General features: G+C 45.3%; 2 protein-coding genes across 4 annotated transcripts in view; one reads left to right on the forward strand and one right to left on the reverse strand.

Annotated features, from left to right (window-relative positions):
• Positions 1-11,315, forward strand: FAM83A (family with sequence similarity 83 member A). Its single transcript, XM_052787221.1, has 5 exons — positions 1-237; positions 426-1,032; positions 3,933-4,100; positions 5,595-5,719; positions 10,769-11,315. The coding sequence occupies exons 2-5, from the start codon at positions 460-462 to the stop codon at positions 11,313-11,315; spliced, it is 1,413 nt and encodes a 470-aa protein (XP_052643181.1). The 5' UTR covers positions 1-237; positions 426-459.
• Positions 9,550-21,944, reverse strand: part of C5H8orf76 (chromosome 5 C8orf76 homolog) — a 27,955-nt gene continuing 15,560 nt past the window's right edge. For all 3 annotated transcript variants that reach the window (XM_052787225.1, XM_052787224.1, XM_052787222.1), the window contains one exon: positions 9,550-21,876. In XM_052787225.1, the coding sequence (XP_052643185.1) occupies positions 21,670-21,876 (207 nt within the window). In that variant the 3' untranslated portion in view covers positions 9,550-21,669. The remainder of the gene's footprint in view (positions 21,877-21,944) is intronic.

A 21,944-nucleotide genomic window follows, 5' to 3' on the forward strand; every position in this document is an offset into this window, starting at 1 on the left:
GATGTCTCTCTCCCAGTTCAACGTCAGTGTTGTTTTTGCTCCCTAACGAATACTATGGGAAGACAGAGAAGCCTCAAGCTGTTTTGAAGATTGTGCAACAATGCTTGGGAGCCTACCTGCTTTTGCTTGAGTGCTTTCTTCCCTCACATTTCACAGGATGCAACAGGAAGGGAAATACAACCGAATCCGACAGCCCTGGTAATTGGACTCGAATCCTTCGTATGCCCTGGGGGTGAGGTGGGTGCCTCTCAGATAAGCAATCTAATCAGCTTTGCACTTGTGTCCCATCTGGAAACAGATTGTTGCTGAAGTACACCACCACCTGAGAAGCAAGCTTTGGGTTTTTTTTGAAGATAATTGTACCAACAAAATCAGGGAGTGTGAATTTGCCTGAGGTAATAAGATCTCTTTATTTTTATTCATAGTTAATTCGTTCAGCTGAGGCGATTTCACGCCAGAATGCAGTCTCCGAACAAGGATGATTGCGCTGCCTGCGCCGCGCAAATGCATGGTGCCTGCCTGGCAGATCAACTGCTGCGACAAAGAGCCATGAGCCACTCCAGACACATGGGCAAGATAAGGAAAAGGCTGGAGGATATCAAGAACCAGTCCCCAAAGCTGACAAAAGCGGATTTCAGCCACAACGAAAGCATAAGGTTGGCCACCGACGCCTTCCTGGACGGTGGGACAGACTCTTACCTCGAAACTTTAAGCAAAGAAGGCGAGGTGGATTTCCTCTCCTCAGTGGAAGCTCAGTACATCAAGGATAACGCCAGGGAGTCCTATTATGCACAGGAGTCCCTGGCTGCCGACGGGGCGACTGCACCAAAGCAGAACGATACCGGGTCACTCCCTTCAGGGACCTACTTCCCCACCATTTCTGACAGCAGTGAGCCAGCTCTGCTGCACACGTGGATTACAGCAGAGAAGCCCTATTTAAAGGAAAAATCCACTGCTACTGTGTATTTCCAAACAGAGAAGAACAGCAACATTAGAGACATCATACGCCGGTACATCAACAAGACCACTCAGGTACGGGGAGAGAATTGCTGTTCCTCTGCACTCGCTTGTCTTCCTGCTCTTAAAAAGATCAGGTAAATGTGGTATTTGATCTGAGCCAGCCTTGTGTGTTGCAGTGTAGCTTTGCTCAAGAAAGGGGCTGTAAAGAGCCCATTGTTGAACACAGGCAGTATTTTTTTTTTGGTACTCACTCCAACACCTTTTTATGTTGGTGACTTAAAAAGCATTCCCTCTTCTTTTAAACTCCCATTAACCCAGCAGAGCAAATGTGCCATAGAAAGGGCAGCTGGGCTCTGTCCCTTCTCATGCATCGCCAGCAGGATGGTTTGCTCTGTTCAGACCATTGCACCGGTAACGAGAATTAAGCTAAAGCGAGCTCTGAGCTATTAGCGATTGTTTCAGGGTATTCGTGGGAGATGTGGGTGAAGGGGAGCCCAGAGAAGGGCATGTGTGTCTGGTGTGCCAGCGGCCGTCCACAGAGGAAGGAAATTATTCAGAAAAAAGACCTTTCATCCCTAATACACTGTCAGTATCACTAAAAATGCCACGTGGGTTCCATATGGAGACGCTGCAGCGTAACTTGGCACGTGAGAAAGGTGCGGATGATGCCCCTGACAACAGACAAAGTGACAGGGGGGCCGCAGAGAGGTGCCAGCCACAAGCCAGTCTGCCCGTGCACTGGGAAACCAGAAGCTGAGCAGCTGGAGGGGGACAAAAAGCCTCTGTCGTGTGTTCTGGCAGCTCTCCTGTTTTCCTGGAAAAAAAATATTTGACATTTCAGTGCTGTGTTTACCATCGTCCAGGAGTTTTCCCCTTGTATAAACTTGAGACGCCACTAGCAGTTTCACAGGGGAACAGTCAGGAACAAAACCAGGCTGCAGTGCCTGCTGTGCGGCACAGGCTGCAAAGCCCACTGGAGTTCGGACTTTTGCTTTATTATTCTCCTGCAAGCGCTGGGTCTGACAACACTGTAATGGCAGAGGAGAAGAATCCCCGTTGGCAGCTGCCCTGTCAAAGGCTACAAGTGCTCAGCACATCAGGGGAATTATAGATCAGTCGTTCTAAGTTGGCGGCATCAGAAAGATACAGTAACAGAAGAAATGTCTCTGACTGATAGTAAAATAAGCATCAGTAAAGTATCAACCCAGGCCAATTTTCTGTCTCAAGAGGAGAAAATTTGTAGGGGAAAAAGTGGGAAATGTAATATAAAGCCATGGTTCACATGACCTTCTTAACCATCTAATTTACGTTACAAGAGGGTGCTGGAGCAACACTTACACACAGTATAAATTTGGCAACTGCTTTTTGAGTACAGTTTTTCAATGGTAGCATTTATTAATTAGTATTTGATAAGGGTCGATCCTGGATAGACTAGTATGTGATATATCCATTAACAACTTAAACAACAGAAAAATGACTGTGTTTGTAGATGACACCAAACTGCAGAGGATTGGCATGTAGTACTGTAATCTTAACACGTTTTTGGAATAGGTGCGAATCATAAAATGAAATTTGGGCAAAAGAAGCGACAAGTACTGCAAGTAAGAGAGGAAAGTCAGGTACAGAAATACAAATTGGGAACAGCTGGTGAAAAAGCAGTACTAGAGAGTTGTCTGGAGCTATGGTGAGGCTGGATGCATATTGTGCCATTTGAAAAGACAAGCTGAGTTAACAGTAAGAGTGGATGTGACATACTGGACAAAATTGTGCCACTTACCTAGCACTGGCGAGGCCCTTTCTGAAACACCATGCTTTGGCAGCAGAACGAAGGTGTGGGAGCCTTACTGCTCTGCAAATAATTTGGCTTGCCTGAACAGGATGCTGGCTGTGCAGGATGTGCTTAGTCTTGTAGGATTTCCTTGTGGGGGCGAAGGGAATAAGCTCGCTGGTAAGTGTGGGCACAGGGTTTGGAGTAAGATTCAGTGCAAGCTGGAAGCAATTGGTAAGACAGATCTGCAGAGATACCGTAAAGTTTGTTTTGATTGAAGATGATATCCTGTGAGTGCAATTATCAAGGGTTGCCTTTCCAGTCAATGGAGACATAGGCACCTTCTGAAGATAGATCAGGTATTAGCTGGGCAGAATTGCCCTGCGGAGGTGACCCTTTCCATGAACAATAGCAGACGTCAGTGAAGACCAGCACCTTCATGAGGCCGTGCCCAATGCTGAGCATAGAGGCTAGACTATGGAAGTGGTTTTATATCACATTTACAGTTCCTTGATCCACACTGGCTGGAGGCTGTGCATTTAAGTAGCTGTCGGGGCTTTTATGCCCAGTCCTGAGACTTTTATACGCTGTCCTGCCAGTTGTGAGTTGGGAAGCATGGATGTATGGTTAAATTGAAACAATTAGTTTATAAATCGTTACTAAAAAAACCCAAAACAGATGTAGCTGTTGCAGTCTGTTGCCCCACCACCACCAACAGTGAGGATTTAAAGCCAGGACCGTTCCAGGTGTAAGTCATAACAGAGAAAGCGTCATCCAGTGATTCTTGCTAAATGCATGTGACTTCTGAAAGCTAGTCAGCCATTTGGCAAGGGCTGCGGTCTCTTATTTTAGCTGCATCCTTATTATTCTGTGATTAGCACTTCAATGTATTTCCTAGTGCTGAAATCTCACCTGCAAATTCATGGGTCATTTTGTGTTTTATGATTAAAAGAGCTTAACTGAAGTGCGTATGTTGCATGTTATATTGGCTTTATATGAGCAATAAAACAATGAAGCAATGTGTCTCATCAATTTACTGATTCAGGAACTTAGGGAGAAATCCAGAAGAAATATCCACGTATATCTCCAAAGATTTGTGTTTGTTAGAATATTTTTTTTAAAACAAACTACACTTCGGTGGCCTCACAGGCAACCTTAAGTTACGTAAATTGACTCTGGTAATGCCTCTGCTTTTTTCCCCTAGGTGCTAGCTATCGTGATGGATGTGTTCACAGACACTGAGATTCTTTGTGACCTCCTGGAAGCAGCTAACAAGCGCATGGTGTTTGTCTACCTGTTACTTGATCATGGCAATATAAATCTCTTCTCGGAGATGTGCGACAAGTTGCAAATTGCTGAGGATCTCTTCAAGGTACTGTGGCTCTGTGAAGCTGTTAGGCTCAGATTTGTATGCCTAACTTTAGGCACTGTGAGCTAGAAGCATGGTTATGCTAGGGTCAGTCTACCTTGTAATTAAAAGGGAGTGAGAGATTTCCAGAGGTAGTGTTACTGCACCTAATTCTCCTCTGAAGATGCCTACATTTTTGCATGGATGTTACAGGAAGTTAAGGCATTTCCATTACGTCCTTAGATGAAACTAATCTGGGCCCTGAAGTCTTAAAACAGAGTTAAGTCAAGTCCCCTAGCAGAGTTGTCCAACATAAGCATTACAATTGCTTCTGTTTGATAACTCCACAGCAGCTGTGGTCTGGCAGCCATGGGTAGCAGGCACATGAAACTTTTTCATGGCAATACCTTGGTTGCAGTAAGTGGTTTCTGATAAAACCTGTTGTTAAAGTTCTGTTTTAAAGATAATGCCTCAAATTTAGCTGGCTGTTAGCTTAGCCTGCCTTCATCTCTGCCAGAGGGAACTGACCTTAAAAATAACCTCCTAGGGACCATTTCACTTGTTGCTTGAGATGCTGTAGGGCACTTGTGGCACCTTCGTGGGGATGGCTGCTACCGCAGATGCAACAGCCTCCTGGAATGGCAGCTGGAGGGCAGGCAGGAGACATGCACCAGACACCTGTGTTTCAACAGCTGAATTCCACCCCAGATGTATAAAGAAACTCAAATTAATAGAACATGCTCATAACAGTGTTTGCATGTCTGTAAACCCCTACTCCTTAGGAAGAACAAGCCTGTGCTATTTATTGTAAGTATGCTGCTACAATGCACAGGCTTCGACAATGTGTGAGCCAGATCCTTGATGCCTCTCATTTTCTAAGGCCCTGATTCTGCAAAGTGTGCGTATGGACAGCAGAGTCAGGTCTGGGTGCCTGGCCTGCCTTAAATGCACTTGCTCAGGTACAAGAACAGTGCAGAGCATCACATGGGCCAAATTGACCTGCTTCTCCACTCACACATGTACTTGCATCTGATTCTGCAGGACAGCATTCGTCTGGGCAGCATGTATGTACTTGCAGGCCCAGATGGATTGGAAGAGCAGAGGTTTTGCCCTGCTGGATTGTGCCATAGCCAACGTAAAACAAGAGAGCTTACAGCTAGAGGAAATTGTTGCTGGGCTGTCAGCGGAGGTAACAGATGGCTCTCAGCTATGGACACATCTCACACTCATTTTGGTTGGGGTAGCATCAGTTATTGTTACACAGCACAGCTCCATCTGCATGAATTTCCATGCAGGTTTATATCCCCATTGAAACAAGTAACCCTGTGGCAGGTTAGAGACCTTGGCTAAGTTTCCTCTAGCCCCAAACCTTCAAATATAACATTGGAGAGTCTATGAAGAAGTCATAATAAACATTGGGGAAGTGAAGAGCTAAAGGCAGTGGGGGGGAAGGGCCCTTTCCTTCAGATTTTTAATTATAAAAAAATTCACTCTGTTCATTTTTTTTTTTCTTTATAGAATATTTCAGTCCGCAGTGTTACTGGAGAGGTTTACTGTGCCAAATCAGGCAGGAAATTTTCAGGACAAATACAGGAAAAATTTCTTATCTCTGACTGGAGATACGTGCTCTCTGGATCTTACAGGTGAGATAAGCCATTGCAGTTCATGTCCAGGTGCTCTTTTATGATTTTTAATATTACTTCACAAAGAAGTGCCATGGAAATTTTTGTACAGGTGAGAAGGGTTTTTTTTAACAAAACCCCCTCCTGTTTTCAAATATGTGCCATTTTTCAGTAATCCACTTAACTTGCTTTAAAGCTGATGTTAGTTCTTTATGGAGTGTGGTATTTAATTTAAATGTTCAGAAACTAACGTAAACAACTTTGCCAGTGCAGCCCTGGAGCAGAACTAGAAATGTGTACAGCTTAATATTATGCTTCCCCTATTGTTTGGGTCCTCAGATGCTGTTATCATGAGACATGATACATTTCCATCTCCCTCGGGATCCCTTAATGTAGCATATGTCACTCAGCTTATCTGAGGATTTGTTCTCCATATGACAAGTTCAGTGATTAAAGGTAAAACAGAAATATTTCAGAGACTTACTGTTTTTTCTTGTGTTTCATTAACAGGTAGGCAGTATGCATCTACACAACTGTTGTACCTTCCCTTTTATTTCCTTTTTTTTGTTGTTTGTGAGCTGAGTCTGTAACTCTCCACTTTTGTGCTGCTATAATTATTTCGGGTAGAGGATGCAGTATCTCAACAACTGGGGTTTTAATTAAGATCCAAGATCCTCCAGTCAGGGAATTTCAGGAGACTCTGAGCTTGCATCAAATAAATGAAGTTGCTGAGCCTCATGACTATGCAGATAGCTTCACAAATGACCGAGTGTATCCTAGAAATCAAGATACAAAAAGGCAAGAGGTGATTATTTAATTAAAAGGATGAGATTATTTTTCTTAATCCCAGTTTATGGTTTGGAAGCTTAAATGCCTCTAGTCCGATAAAACTGTGCCACCAGGAAGATTACATAACTATAGCGACGAAGGTAAAGGTGAATACATGGGGTTAGTGCAGGCTGCAGGACTTTGGCTGTCCACAGAGGCGAGCATCCAGTTTTCATTCAGTTTCCAAATGAACCATCAGACAAAAATGAGTGAACACTCAGTGTTTTTTTTTATTGGCTGCCCTGTGATTTTCTTGTTCTTTCAGGTTTTTTTCAATCCCTCACCAAAGATGTGTAGAAATGCAACAGCAGATTTATATAGAGTAGAAGTGAAGGATGTGTGGGAGAAGAGGGACAGAACAAGATGTATTTTCTTTAGCCAAGAAGCTTCCTTTGTGCTTCTCTTTTCAATCCTAAAAAGAAAAAGAAAAACCCTCAAAGTCCTGTGCAGAGTCACTTCTGTCATTCTCTAGGGCTGATGCAATATCTTCTAACCTGAAGAGCCTTGTCAAACGACGTAATCCCCTATCCAGCAAGCAAGCAGAGAGGGTGGTGAGGAATAAATCTATACACTATTTAACTTCAGCATGCTCAGCACCAGTTTGCAGATTCACATGGGTTATAGCTGGCTATCAGTACATGGCATTTCTGTAGGCTTGCTAGCTCTCACTTTATTAATCTGAAAGTTTTCTGTTATCCCTAAACCTTATCTACCAGCCTCTGCAGGTGTAAACAAGAATGATGTTGAGTAAAACAGACTCAAACTCTTCTGCAGTGCATTTGCTGGAAATCAGATTGGAATAGATCTTAAAACTAATACAAAAGATCTTTAATACAACAGCAGATTTCACCTAAGAAGTGCTGTGCTCTGCATGACTTTGTAATACTGGTGGGCGGAACAGGCTGAGGAAATAAAATAGCCCTTCCGTACATACTGCACTAAAAGGGACCCTGGCTCGCTCTTTCTACTCAGAGTGTTTAGGGACAAAATATATTTGCCTAATGGACAACAAAGGCGACTGAAGCTGGCAACTAGTTAGAGGCAAAGGAACCACCACTGAGTCTGTGGCATCTCCTGCTCTGGAGTGGTTTTTAAAACCACGTTAAAAAGCCATTGCTTGGGTCAGTGTGGATAAGTGTGGTCCTGCTGCACAGGGCACACTGGAGCTGAGAAGCTTCTGAAGGCTGTTTAACCCACTGCAGGCATGAGCAAGTGTTCTAAGTTATAGTTTTCCTTTCAATTTTTATTGCCAAAGTCTATGGTGTGGGGTTAGGATGCAGTATTTCTTTTTGCTGTCTCTCTGTTACTCTACCCCATCCTATGATAACTATGTTATTCCTTTTTTTTAAAAAAGAATTTGAAGTTAGGTAGTGCACGAACTCAGTGCTCCTAAAGAAGGCAAAATGAAAACAGCAGAAAGCATAGACCTTGATCCTCAGGGGCAGCTGCATACCTCCCTGGCTGCCACTCTGAAAGCCACCAGCCTCTTCAGAGCCAGCGTCTAACGTCTAACATCTAACACTGGGGTGCTTTGCTGAGAGCATCCATTCAGGTGGGGCAGGTTCCTCATACAGAGGTTATCCCACCAGCAAGCAACACTAACTTGTAGGTTAATTCAAACCCAAGCTCAGGTGAAAAATCCAGTCCTTCCATTTCAGACTAAATGCGTGTAATGCTGCATGTTACTGTAGTGCTGTAAATGCAAGGGATGAGAGCATCTCTAATGAACTGCAGCTGCAGTAATGCAGAGGGTACACTCAGAAACAAGTCCAGTGCAGATTGGGCAGGAGAGGCGGGTTTTGATTCAGACAATCATAAATGAGAGGATCCAGAACAGGACATGGGGCCTGGGACAAAGCCCTGGAAAGACAGCTGAGAAGTAGCTATCAATGACTGAATTTGTGATACAGCTTTGGCCCCAAGCTAGGCAGTAAGTCTTTGTGCTTTCTCTTCTTTCTGATGTACTTCACTCAAAAAGGCCTGGTAGAAAAATGATCCTTCTGGGCAGATAGTGACAATAACAGAATTCTCTGAGCCTTTCCCAAAAGAGCACTTGGAATTGTAAACTAAGGAGCAAAACAGGGCCTGAAACCTAAACAATGAATTTCCTCTTAGAATGAAGCCAATGAAAACCTGTTAAGTCTTTATGTCTAGTTCTGCTTTGTTCTTCAGCAAAGTGCACAGAATGTAAATTGCTTTGACTCACTACGTGAAGTCCACAAATGTTTGTCTAAAATCACGCAGGTCTCACCTTGTTACTTTACAGCTGACCCATTTGCCATCAGTCTGTGGAGAATCTTTGGGCTATTAATTGGATCCAACTTTCTCTGCTTACAAGGGTTACAGATAAGATCGATGAACCAGAAATGAGTATCTGTCCGTCGGGTACTGCAGGAAGTTACGTTTGGGAGTAAATTATCAAAATTGGGTGCAACAGTTTTTTCCTCTGATTTTGTTGGGTTTTTACAAGCCATTTATAAGTGTAATTGATTTTTTTCTCTCTAAATTTTCTATTATAAACTAGATATATCTCTAGCACATAAAGTATAAACCTGACACTCCACACCTCAGCCCTTTCATGAGTTTGTAACTTTCAGCATAGATATCCCAGACTAATTGCATGGTTTTGTGTTTGTTCCTGGCTTATTATCTCCTTAACAGTTAGATGAAGGACATGCAAAGGTTTAGAGAGTGCTTCTTAGTGAATAAAGGCAATGTTGAGCTAGCACAGCAGATGCTACCCACACAGCAGGGAATTAGCTTGCTGTGCTGTTTACCTTGGCTCCCAAGGTTTTGTCTGTATTTAGAATGATTTGAACAAAGTAGATGAGAAGTGCCTGTATTCTAGTAACTTACTGTATATTTTCATGTCCAATCATAAAATGTACAGTATATATTGTAGGGTTGCCTGGTGGCATTGAACTAGTGATTTCTTCACTCCTCCCCTTGCACCTGAAGCAACAGTATAAAACCACTCTATGCCCCAAACCCAACCCTCTTTAAGAATGCTCCAAACAGGCAGATGCAAATTGTCTGTCTTTATTCCCTTAGCATCAGCTCAGGCTGTCAGTCCCACTGAGTTTCACAGGAGTTTTGTCAAAACATGACAAGAACAAGATTTAAAGTGCACACACCTACAGCCAAATCTGGCTCTCAGCAATCCTTGTGCACATCCAGCGTAGCTAATAAAGTCACGCAGGAATAACCGTGGCAGAGTTTTGCCAACACAGAACAACCTCAGGTTCAAGTCCAACGCTGCTCTGTATCCTCTGCTGCACAGCTCGAGCCCTGGTCAGCTCAGGGAGTAATTACATTTCATTCTCTCAACTATGCTCATTTTATTGATGCTGCTGCTGCTGCTCAGACAAGGCAGGCTGCACAGCACAATCAAGATGGCTTGTGGTTCTGTAAAAGAGCACAAATTTATGTTTGCTGAGTGGATTAGGGAAGCACACAAAAGAAAAATCATTTATGAACTATGGGGTATCCTAAGCTGTGTCTCTGGACTACCAGAATGAAAACTATTGCAGTGTTTCTCCCTTACTTTATAGCAAAGTGGTATTTTTATTTTTGGAAAGGCTGTAGGAAATATTTATAATTTCATTTTCTCTGTAATGAAGAAAATAAGCATTTGTCAGGTGTGGCAGTTTATTTAGTGGGAGTGGGATGTGACAGGTTGGCTTTTTATGTGTTTCTCTGGACCAATGCAGGAAAAGTGTGGCAAAATAAAAACAAAGGATGGTTATTTTTCGCTAGTCTTTCTAATGTCAGTTTTGAGTAAGTGAGAGTTACCAACTGGCACAGCATTCTGCAGGGAAGGTACAATTTATGTGTGTGCAGACAAGATGTGGTAAGACCTGAATTTAAGCATTGTGCGTGAAAGAGAGGTACCCAAAAGAGGGGTCTAAACTCCTTTCCATGGAACAGATGCCCAAACCTTGGGTATTGTATCTGACATTTAGTCCTGCAGTGGATCTGGATCACTGCTTCCTTTAGGAGGTTGTATAACTTTACAAGGTTTCTTGAAGGTTTTAGAGGCAGCTGCAATAATAAAGCTTGATCCAAGTCAAAGAGCACTGATGTGAACTGACCTGAAATTCAACTGCGACACCATCTTCCTCCTGTGTTTAGACAAGGAACTTCAGCAGTAAAACACATTTGCCTTTCGCACCACCCCTGCAGGGATCTCCAGTTCCTAATAGCTGATGTTAATGCTAACCCTCACCTTGTCTCTCCTTCCAGCTTCACATGGTTATGCGGCCAGGTTCACCGCAACCTCCTCTCCAAGTTCACGGGTCAAGTTGTGGAGCTGTTTGATGAAGAGTTCCGACACCTTTACGCACTGTCCAAGCCAGTGAGGGGACCAAAGTCTCCACCACGTACCATGCCCTTCCTGTTCAGGAAGAGCTGGGCGCCCCAGCGCAGCCTTCCCTACAGCAACGAGGAAAGTGCTAACACTCTTTCTGATCCCTTCAGCAGCCTCTCAGCTGGCAGCACCCACCAGACCAAGCAAACCCCAAGAACTCTCATATTCAGCAGCAACTTCACCCCCCAGTCACCTCTCCATAGAGTTAATTCCTTCCACAGCTATGTCTCATTCACAGCCCCACCACCACAGAAGGCCATCCAGGCTAACTACTATCAGCCGCACTACGTGGCCGATAACTCCGCAGTTCTGTACAACAACATGAACATTTACAGACCTATAAGACTTAGACAAGAGGAACCAAACAGGACAGGGTTAAGCTCACCCTGGAGATGCCTCCACAAAGCTAACCTGTTTGCATAACCACCACCTTGTTTTGAATTGCAAGTAAATGTAGTGAGGACCTGTTTAGCAATCGCTTGTGTACTGATGAATATAGAAATTCTGTATAATACAAAATGAGGATGATTTCAAGCCTCTTGTTTTGTTTTGCTGCTTATGGATGCTTCATTTCCCTAATTAAAAAGCCAAGCCTGCTAACATGTAAACCTTGGGTGCATCATGATCCCAGGAAGAACGCATCTAAATAATGCTGCTCACAGTGCAACACTGCTGCTGCCTATCACCTGCCCTTGGTAGCATATTTGTGTAGCAGTAGATTTAGGTGGCTAACTGTTTTTCATATGGCCAGGCACCTGAAAGTGGGGTAAGTCACAGTTTATTACTATGCATTTTATGCACTTGCATAAGGGGACTGAAAGCTGCTATTTATGTGCCAAACCGAGGCGATGCTGGCAGCAGCAGTCTACCTTCATGCTGTTATCGCACCTTAATCGTGATTTAGGAGGACTCCTTTAGGACTGACGGGGAAGCACAGTTTCTACCACTGCACTGTCTCGGAGCTGTCTGTTTGAGGTGCACAGCAAGGACGTCTGTTCCCAAGGTTTCTCGGAAGGGACCTGCTAACCATGACGTGGACCAAGACCGACAATTCAGGTTACGGAGGACATCTTGCAGCCACCGTATGCTCACTTCCACTCATTAGCAACAAGGGTGCATTCCAGCACACTTTGTTACAAACCTCCGATCCCACCAGCTCAGAGCAATTTTCCTTACTGCAGAGCAGCCGTGTAGATTCAGACTGGAAAATTAAGCTGAGTACAGAAGCAAAGTCCTACTAGTAACACACCAGGACTGAGTTCCAATTCATTTAATAGCACGTGGATCTTAGAAATTCTCTCAGTGGACATTTGATTGAATGTTAAGTTAGAGATAATGATGCTGTATTTCAGAAGTATTTCAGAGTTCTTCAAGGTTTCTAATTTTTAAAGAGAAACTCGGTGTCTGTAGTGGCTGTCGAATACAGTTAGAGAGGAAGTTATGGAGGTTCAGCAGCTTGAACCAAAACAGAAAGACTTTCTGCCAAATAATTCATGAAAACAAAGGAAACTTCTGTAAGTGAAAGGCAAAAATTACCAAGAAAATTCATGAAATGAAGGATTTCCATCCAAATCCCAAAGTTACTAGATGCCTAACATCTACTGATTTATCATTATTTTTTTACACCTGCTTTATATCATCTTTCATCTGACACCAACAGAAAACAGAAATCTAAACACATCTGCTCATCTGGCCCATTTTGCCTGACTTCTCACCTGCTCTAAAAGGAATCCAATTTAATTATTTAGGCTGTGGATTATGAAAATTGTATACAGTAGCAAGATCTCAGGTGAGGAAAGCTTCTCATCCTTGGAAGAGCTATCATTTTGAAAGTATACTGGTAAAGTTTACAGAACATTGTGAAAGGTACAGGATGGACACATCCTGCTCTAGCTTTGGTGTGGCCGTTTTTACCTGCGATCCCAAATTTTGGAGTCCAGAATAACAATAAACTGTTGCATATAATTGTAAATTCTGTACATAGCGACATTTTTCGGATTCCTTGGGAAGAAGGGAAAGATGATTTTCATTCCTATGACAATTCTACTTAATTATCTAAATATGGCAACCATTCAAATAAAAGAGAAGACTTTCATTAAAATCCTTTTGAGAATCATTTTGTTTCTTCATATTCTCTTGATTTGTGCACCTTAAGACTCTTCTCTTCCAAAAGCTAAATGAGTTCCATACAGTCAGAGCCCAGGTGAAGAGGAAACACATTTTGTTTCTTCTGAAATCAACAGGAACAGAATTAAACATACATGTCCCCCCAGCCTAATTAAGATTTTTCTTCTAAATTTGATTCAGTTCCCTGATCCTGTTGTGGCCCAACTGCATGTGGCACGGGGGGGGGGCTCTGGGGAGAAGTTTGTAGACCACTACCTCTGAAGCCTTCATTTCCTCAGGCCATGACCCATGAAATCCATGAAGGAGCTCTTCTCATCTCTGTGGGGCAAGATAGTTTGCCTACAGAAGTTTTGGAGAACACAGCTAATGAGAAGTCGGTAAGGGACAAGCTAATAACCCAGAAGGAGTACTGTGAGTTAAGATGAGCTGATTTCACCCCTGGATCAGGGACACAGTTTGTACTAGTTCAAATGACAGCTGAACTTGAACATCAAATGAATGGAATTTCAGTTTTGATGGAAAACAATCAGAGTTTACCATTTCAGCAATGAGTTACACCAAAACTCCTAACAGGCCCCCACAAGCTTGATCACTCCGTGATGAGGGGAACATGTGGATACAGGCAGCTGCAGAAACTACCTGTCAGGAGGTCACGGCAGGATGCTGACATACCTCATCTACCTGCTGCAAGAGAAGGGCTCAAATAAGCACTGCTACCATACAGTACACCCTCAGCAAGTTTGCGGATGACACCAAGCTGAGTGGTGCAGTTGATTCACTTGAGGGATGGGATGCCATCCAGGGGGACCTGGACAGGCTGGAGGTCCATGTGAACCTCATGAGGTTCAACAAGGGCAAGTGCAAGGTCCTGCACCTGGGTCAGGGCAACCCCCAGTATCAATACAGGCTGGGGGATGAAGGGATTGCGAGCAGCCCTGCGGAGAAGGATTGGGGGTACTGGTGGATGAAAAGCTGGACATGAGCTGGCACTGTGCGCTCGCAGCCCAGCAAGCCAACCGTATCCTGGGCTGCATCAAAAGCAGCGTGGCCAGCAGGTCGAGGGAGGTGATTCTGCCCCTCTGCTCTGCTCTGGCAAGACCCCACCCGCAGTACTGTGTCCAGCTCTGGGGACACTCCCTACAAAGGCCCCTAATTACCCTCCAGAGCGCCCCTGGGCCTTATCTGGGCTTTGCTGGGGCCCGTTGGAGGCACTGTTGGGCTTCCTTACCTTCCAGTTGCTGACTGTTGGCCCTGCTATCCCAGCATCAGAGCAGTGAGGCAGCAATCCGCTCACCTGGCTGGCGGCTGTCATCTTTCCGCATCTCTCCAAGTTCTGACGACGCGGTCAGGGGCCAGGTGGTTTCCACCTCCTGCCTGATTTCTCTCACTCCTGCCTCCCATTTCTTTGCTGAAGGACCAGCTTCTTGATCAAAACCTTCCTCCTCCTCCTCTTCCCTTGCTAATCGATGATATGGACCCGTTGACCTCCTTGTCCACTGTTTCTTTTCCACTACTGTAGTTGTTAGTTGGGTCCCTATCGCCGCCATGGTGTCCTCAGATGCAGTTTGGGTCTCTGTCTCTACTGTCATGTCCTCAGATGTAGTCTGCATCCCCGTCTCAGCCAAGGCGTTCTCAGAGGTGGTTTGGGTCCCTGCCCTAACGACAGGGCTCTGAGAGTACTGAACTGGCTCAGCAGGCACAGGCCAAGCCCCAGGACAGTGCTGGAAGCTGCTGGTTTTCACTGGGGTAGGCAAGAGACCCTTCAGCACTATGGGGGCTGCTGTGGGGAAAGTTAACTCCATCCCAGCCAGACCCAATAGAGCCTTACATGGTCTGTCCTGGCCCCCCCGTGCACAAAGGAGAGGTGCGACCTAAAACCTAAAAAGTAAAGATGTCTTCCAAGACATGTGCAGTAGGATTTGACTGACAGTAACCCCGCCTGTACAAGTGGGTTTGCTGCTAGAAGAAAGCAGACCAAAAGGTCTGAAAGCGGCAAAGTTGCGATAAAAACGTGTATGGCCTTTGCGGTGGGTTGGCCTTGGCTGGCTGCCAGGTGCCCACTCAGCCCACCTCTCCACTGTGTGTATAATACACTATAATATGGTGTATACGATACACTATAATAAGGCCGCACCCGGCCCACGGCAGACGCCGTCTCTGCTCCCGCGCGGTGAAGGCAGGCAGCGGCCGGCGCGGGGTCAGGGGTTTGCCGCCCCTCGCAGACCCAGGGAAGGCGGCTGGTGGTGACTGTTGGCAGCAGCATTCGGCGGCCGACGGCCTGTCCTGTCCCCCCCTGCCTCCCCGAGCCTTCAGCCATGAGGCGGGATGGTGCGGGCTGGGGGCCTGCGGCACGCAGCTGCCCCTCGCCCCGCCGGGGCCTGGCGTGGGCCCCCGGCCACCCTGCGTGGAAGGAGGAGTGCTGGCGGGAGCCGGCCAGCCACCAGATCGAGCCTCGGTCTTTCCGGCCGGCACTACCAGAGAGAGACCCCCCGAAAGCCACAGCGCTGGGCAGCAGACGACACGCCGGGCTGTGGCAGATGCTCCGCTCCAGGTGCCAGAGCCTGCGGGGGAAGACTCGGTGCTTCCTGGCAGCGCCTGCAGCGGCTGCTGGAGCAGAACGCCCGCTGGCAGCAGGCCCTGCAAGACCTGGAGAGGCAACGCGGTGCCCTTGAGATGGAGAACCACATCCTGAGAAAGAGAAGCTCTCCAGAAGCATGCAAGGAGGCAGAGAGGCTCCAGCAAAAATATGCTCAGCTAGCTGCCCTCACCGAGCAGCTGAAAGAAAGATGCAGGCATCTGCAGGAGACCATCAGGCACCTGCTAAGTACTCCGGTGCTGCTGCCCATCCAAAGCTCCGCTGAGGAACCGGCCGTGAAATCGTTTCCTCAGCAGAGGGCTGGAGACAGAAGAGAGCATGCCGGAGCTCTGGTGGCACAGGACCAGCAGAACGAAGCCTGGCCACAGGCGGCTGAGGAGCTCCGGGCTCAACTGGCTGCAAGCGATGAGGGCTCACATTAGGTGAGCAGCCTCAGCTGCTCAGGTGCGAGGAGTTAGAGGTGCAGCTTCTGGAGATGACGGAAGAAAACACCAGACTGGCTGAAGAAAATTCTTGCCTCCATGGGCAGACGTGCTGGGCAGAAAAGGTTCAAGCTGAAAATGCTGACCTGAGGGGGCAACTGACACGAGTGGCAGAGGAGTGAAATTCTGCCATCCAAGCCATCAGCTGTCTTCAAACCTGATTGGAAGCCGCAGAGACCAAACTGAAAGCTGTGAGAGACATGGCAGAAAGCGCTCAGTGAGAAATAAAAAGGGACCACGGAGAAGCCAGGCAACTGTTTCGAGCCCCGGCAAGTGAACCAGAGAATTGGGTTCAGAGCCCCTCAGTCAGCTTGGGCAGAGGACACTCCTGGGTCCTGCAAGTGAGACAGAAGCACCGGTAGCAGATAAACAGTCCGTCATCCTGCAGGCTCTGGGACAACGACCAGGAAAGCTTTGAGCATTCATAGCTCGATACAGTACCCTCCTTTTGATGGTCCCAGTGAGCAGCCTGAACTAGAGCTTCCTCAAACTACTGGACAATCTGTTTATGTCTTTGGACAGGTGGATGAAGACGGTTGATCTGTGGGAGAGCTGGCAGATGGCACAAGAGGATTCATCCCCTCTAATTTTGCTGAGGACTATTCAGATGACAACCTAGAAAGCGAGAACTGGAATGATCCTCATCATTATATTTTTGGTCTCTCGCCTATTCTGGAGGAAGATGAAGAGGATCTAGATGTGGGTGGTAGGGGCTGAAATGCATAAATAAACATAGCCTATACCAACCTCCAGAATATCTGCAGAAGTGAATTGGTACTTAAAAGTGATTTTTTTTAGACTTTTAGAGTTTTGTAGAATGGAGGGATCTCTGGAGGGCAGCAGAGGCCTCCAACGGGCACCAGCAAAGCCCAAATAAGGCCCCGAGGCACTCTGGAGGGTCATTAGGGCCCCACACGGGCCCCTGCAGAGCCCAGCAGAGGCCCCTGGGGCCTTCTGGAGGGCAACTCTGCCATGTCAGAGCACCACTGCTGTTGGCAGTGATGGGGACCCTCCTGTCAGGGCTGGTTGCTGTGCATGTCCTCACCGTGGGGAGCAGAGAGCGAAGCCAAACAAAGTGGCACTGCCCAAGGGACCCTCTGCACAGGCATCACTCACGTGCCAGGAAAGGATGTTTGCAGGGCACCTCGAACCCACTGCTGCCCCTGCGTTCGCACTCTGGCAGTAAGCTGAATGAATAGGCTGGGCTTGGCCAGGGCTTTCCAGAGTGTCCCCGCATCCCTTCCCCAGCCCAAACCGGCCCTGCAGGTCTTCTGGCTGAGGTGCTTCTGCTGGTGTCCTGCGAGCGTTCCCCATTAAGGCACTTCTGAGTGCGAAGCCTGATGCCCGGCTGTACGACTGCTAATGGAGCACACCTCATGTGCAATTGCTGCTCACACAGAAAGCACCCAGAGGGGCACATGCTCCAGGACATCCCCTGTGCTTGTGGTCCTCGGGAGCATTTCACTGAATGCTTCTTCAACAGCCTGCTTTTTTTTCAAAAAAAGAACATGCCCTGGTCTGCCCCTGTTGCTCCTCCTAGAAAATAAAGAGCACCCGGGCTTTCCTCCTTCCTGGACCATTGCACACCACAGTCCCATGCAGCCCCCTTCCATGACCCTTGCTAGGCCTGCCAGCTGCACCTCTGTCCCTGGGGAAGTGATGGAGCAACAGATCCTGGAAACAACTTCCAAGTTGTCCTGTGAAGGACAAGGCGGCGATGGGAAGTAGTCAGCATGGATTTACCATATAAGGCAATTCCGCCTTATCGCGTATCGCATATGAGGCAGGAAGGTCACCTTACTCACATCAAATGAACCTCCCAGGGGCCAGGGCTCAGGGGGTGTCCCGTCCCGAGTTCCAGCTGGCCACTCATCCCAACAGAGAACTACAGTTCAAGCTTCACTGAGTCCTAAAGGACCGTCAATTTTCTTCCGGTTTCCCAGAATTTCTGCCAGCGGCGAACCCTGTTTTACCTTATCTATTGAACCCCCGCATGACTGATGCTGCCCCCAGTTTTAGTTCCTCCCCAGGGAATGCGGATCCCACAAGGACAATCAGGGAACTCACCCAGCACTGGCTGTGTCGTATGCCACCACCACACTCAACAGGTCGGGAACCTGCAGAGTCCCACCTGGGTCGCCAAATTGTTACCAAAATGGATTTGCTTGCATTTTTCTTCTAGTTTGTGTGCAGGTACCGGAAAGAGGGCAGGAGAAGTAGGCACTAGCTAAAACTCTTTTGTTATTGCCAGCAGTAAAGGTCCCTCTCAGCTGGGAGCATGAGCAGGACCCCATGTTATAACTCTTGATTCCTTAAGAGTGATCTTAAGACTATTCCCATACTCATTTTTACAATAACATTGCCTGCAGATGGGAAGTAGAGAATAATTTCTTTTGTTTTCCATTGCTTCCATACACAGCCTTTCCTTTTTCTTTATTAAACTGCCTTTATCTTGACCCACAGGTCCTTTTTTTTTTTTTCATCTTATTTTCTCTTTCCCTGTTATGCTGAGGAGGGGGAGTGACAGGAGAAGTGGCAATGGTTTTAAACTGAAAGAGAGTAGATTTAGACTGGACATAAGGAAGCAACTTTTTACGATGAGGGTGGTGAGACACTGGAACAGGTTGCCCAGAGAGGCTGTGGATGCCCCATCCCTGGAAGTGCCAGGTTGGATGGGGCTTTGAGCAACCTGGCCTAGTGGAAGGTGTCCCTGCCCATGGCAGGGGGGTTGGACTAGATGATATTTGAAGGTCCCTTCCAACCCAAACGCTTCTATGATTCTGTGATGGAGAAAACTGTGTTAATGTCACTAGTTACAGCACTAACATGTTCCCTCACCTCAAAACCAGCACTGTTCAAACACTCAATATCAAGACACACAACTAGATTGTGTTTGTACACAGCAATCATTTCAGAAGCATCAGAACCAGGGTCAGAGGGTCCTTCCCGAAGCGTCTGTAACACAAGCCAAGAGCTAAAATAACAAAATCAAACCTCAGTAACCATTAACGGAATCTCACTTGCAGTTTGCAACACTAAAATTTGCTATTTAACTCAGCGTGGAATACCAGTGCATGTACTAATACCAATAATAATATCATAAGAGCCAAAACATGAAGAAATCTATTACAGGCAGATGTAGAATTATGCAGAACATAGAAGCAACGATGAAGCATTCAAATGCAAGATGGAAATGCAAAGCCCCTCATGAGATATGATCCAAAACAGAAAACTAGAGTTAGAAGTGGCATGCTAAAAAAGTGAGGAGCAGGCCAAAAAAGGAGGAATTGAAGTAGCTGAGATGAGAGATAGCCAGGCACAAGTGGGACAAAGGAATATTTCATAGCCCCAGTGCAATAAACACTGGTTATTTGGAACTGTAACTATGCAACACATTCAGAACAACATTCATGTTGGTTTTAACTACTGCAAAGAAAACAACATTTTTGCTTTATTGTTATGTTTGAGAAAAATACTGCCTGTTCTTAAGAACTGCCACTTGCCTTCCACTCCTGGAGCCAGTAGGGAGTTAACCGTTATGTTCCCAGTCTAAGAGACAACCTCAAGTCAAACAATCTGCACACACACCAAATGTTTCCAAATCACCCTGGCTAGCCACTGTGTATTTCGGACATCTCAGTCACAAAATGACATTTGGCAAGTATTTAATTTGCTGCTAAAACAGCTCCAATGCTATTTCCACCTTCTAAATTGTGGAGCCAAATCATTTGGCAAGTTCCCATTAAATATCTATACAGACCTGGTTCCACAAAAGCTGTTTTCTGGTGTCCTAACTACTGAACCTACTCGAGAGCTGTGGCAAAACAAATTATAGCCTTTTTATGTGGGTACTCATGACCTTAAGTTTAAGAGGAAACCGGGAGACATACTGCTGACATATTTGGCATTAAGCTTTCCATGTTTGCTACGTCTGTGCTGTAAGACATTCTACTGTTGATGCCAACATTGTAATTAATTTACAGCACGTTATGGACAGGCTCTACTGAAAACTTATGACACCAGTTAGTCTTAAAAGCATCTCCAGCCCTTCAGGCAGGCTCCACTGCCATCCAAATATAGTGCTCTACACACGCACACAAAAATTTCCACCTAGCAAAGCACACGCATGACTAAACCAAATATTCTGTAATACATTATGAGTGCGTTAATGCTTACCCAAGTATACTTGCCAAGTCATCATCTTTCGTAACGAGCTGACCAGGATGTGGTTTAATCGCATTAAGTCACCAAACTATCAAAGATAATTTGACATGGCTGAAGGCGATATTCCATTTTTCCGGAGAGGTTTCACAGCCAACTTGGCAGAGGGCTATACCATACCAAGGGTTAGTCACAGGTTCCCTAACCAGTATCTTAAAGCTTTAAAATTCACCTAAAAGTAGCAGATACAAAGTGCGTTCACATGTGGTGAATTACCATTCAATTGTGAGTTATTTAAAGTTTCAGCACTCTTTACTACTTCAGGAAGAAAACACAGGAAAACATGAAGAAAAGTCACAGCAAATTACATCTAAGAGATTCCTGGTTTTAAACTATATCCATTAAAGAACACTTTTACAAAATGCTATGAAGAATTTATGTCTCAGTTTAAGAGAAGATGGGGGAAGAACACACCTTGTTTGCCTCAAATGTAAATTATTTCAAGCAAAAGAAACTACAAGATAATCTCTGCCTTTTTCTGTAGAAGCCCCAAACACATAGCACTGATGCTTCAGAAAGTAAAGCAAAGTGGTGTCATTATCAACTGAAAGCATAACATAAGGAGCTGTATGATGCAGAAACAACACTGCCAGTTTTCACACCAAAGATCTTCTTCCTTGCAGGGTTTTACAAAGGGTATGATCTGACTAAACACTCTTCAGTGCATATAAACAACGTTGACAGTTTTTCTCCTCCCTCATCTAAGCACATTGAAGACAAGACTATAGCTAGTTCTACGCCTCCTAAAAACTCTTAGCTTTGAAGAAAGAAAACCTCCTTCCGGTTCTAGGTTCAACACTTGCCACTTAGATTTTTTTTCCTAAAACATATGGAATTATTCTCATTGACAATTTCTCAGCATAAATATATTTAAGATTCCTAGCTATCCATCTCTGAACAATAAACCACTATAATGTCACTTAATCAAGAAATATTTAAAAAATTAATTAAGAAAATGGCTAATTCCATGGGTCTAAATGCAACAACATAGAATTTGACACCAAGAAACTTTCAAACTGGACATCATAAAGGAAGCCTTCCACCCCACTGGCATTGCAGACCTCAAAAAATCACAGGTGCTCCAATCACAGCATGGTGAGGTTTATGATGGAAAGCTACCTCTGAAAGCTGAAGTGAAAGCTCGATTTTATATCGGATTCCTTACTACTTTAAATACAAACAAATCAGTGAACAAAGAAGAAGATGAGATGTTAAGAGTTTAAATGCAGAGATTTATACATATATTCTTAAAAGATATACAATAATAATTCTTAAAAAATGTAATATTAACTTTATTGCATATATCATTCCATAATTATTTGGAGATATGAGAATAAATACAACAAAACCTTTAAGTTACCGAAGGTGGGAGACCTGTATCTGAATAGAATTGTCTATCAAAGTGACATAAATCATCTTGGAGATTACCGAACCATTTGATTTCAAATTCTGTGGCTGATGCAGTTACCAATGATGACAGTGCTGAAGGGCCTATGCATTTTACCTCACCCTGAAACTCCTCTTTTAGCTTTTCTGGTATAAGATCCTGCCCCATAACCTGCAAACAGAGTAAGAAAGAAGATGGGAAACAAGAAAATAATTTGCAGAGAAAACATCAAATTTGAC

This window comes from Harpia harpyja, chromosome 5 (genome assembly GCF_026419915.1).
Source record: "Harpia harpyja isolate bHarHar1 chromosome 5, bHarHar1 primary haplotype, whole genome shotgun sequence".
NCBI lineage: Eukaryota > Metazoa > Chordata > Aves > Accipitriformes > Accipitridae > Harpia > Harpia harpyja.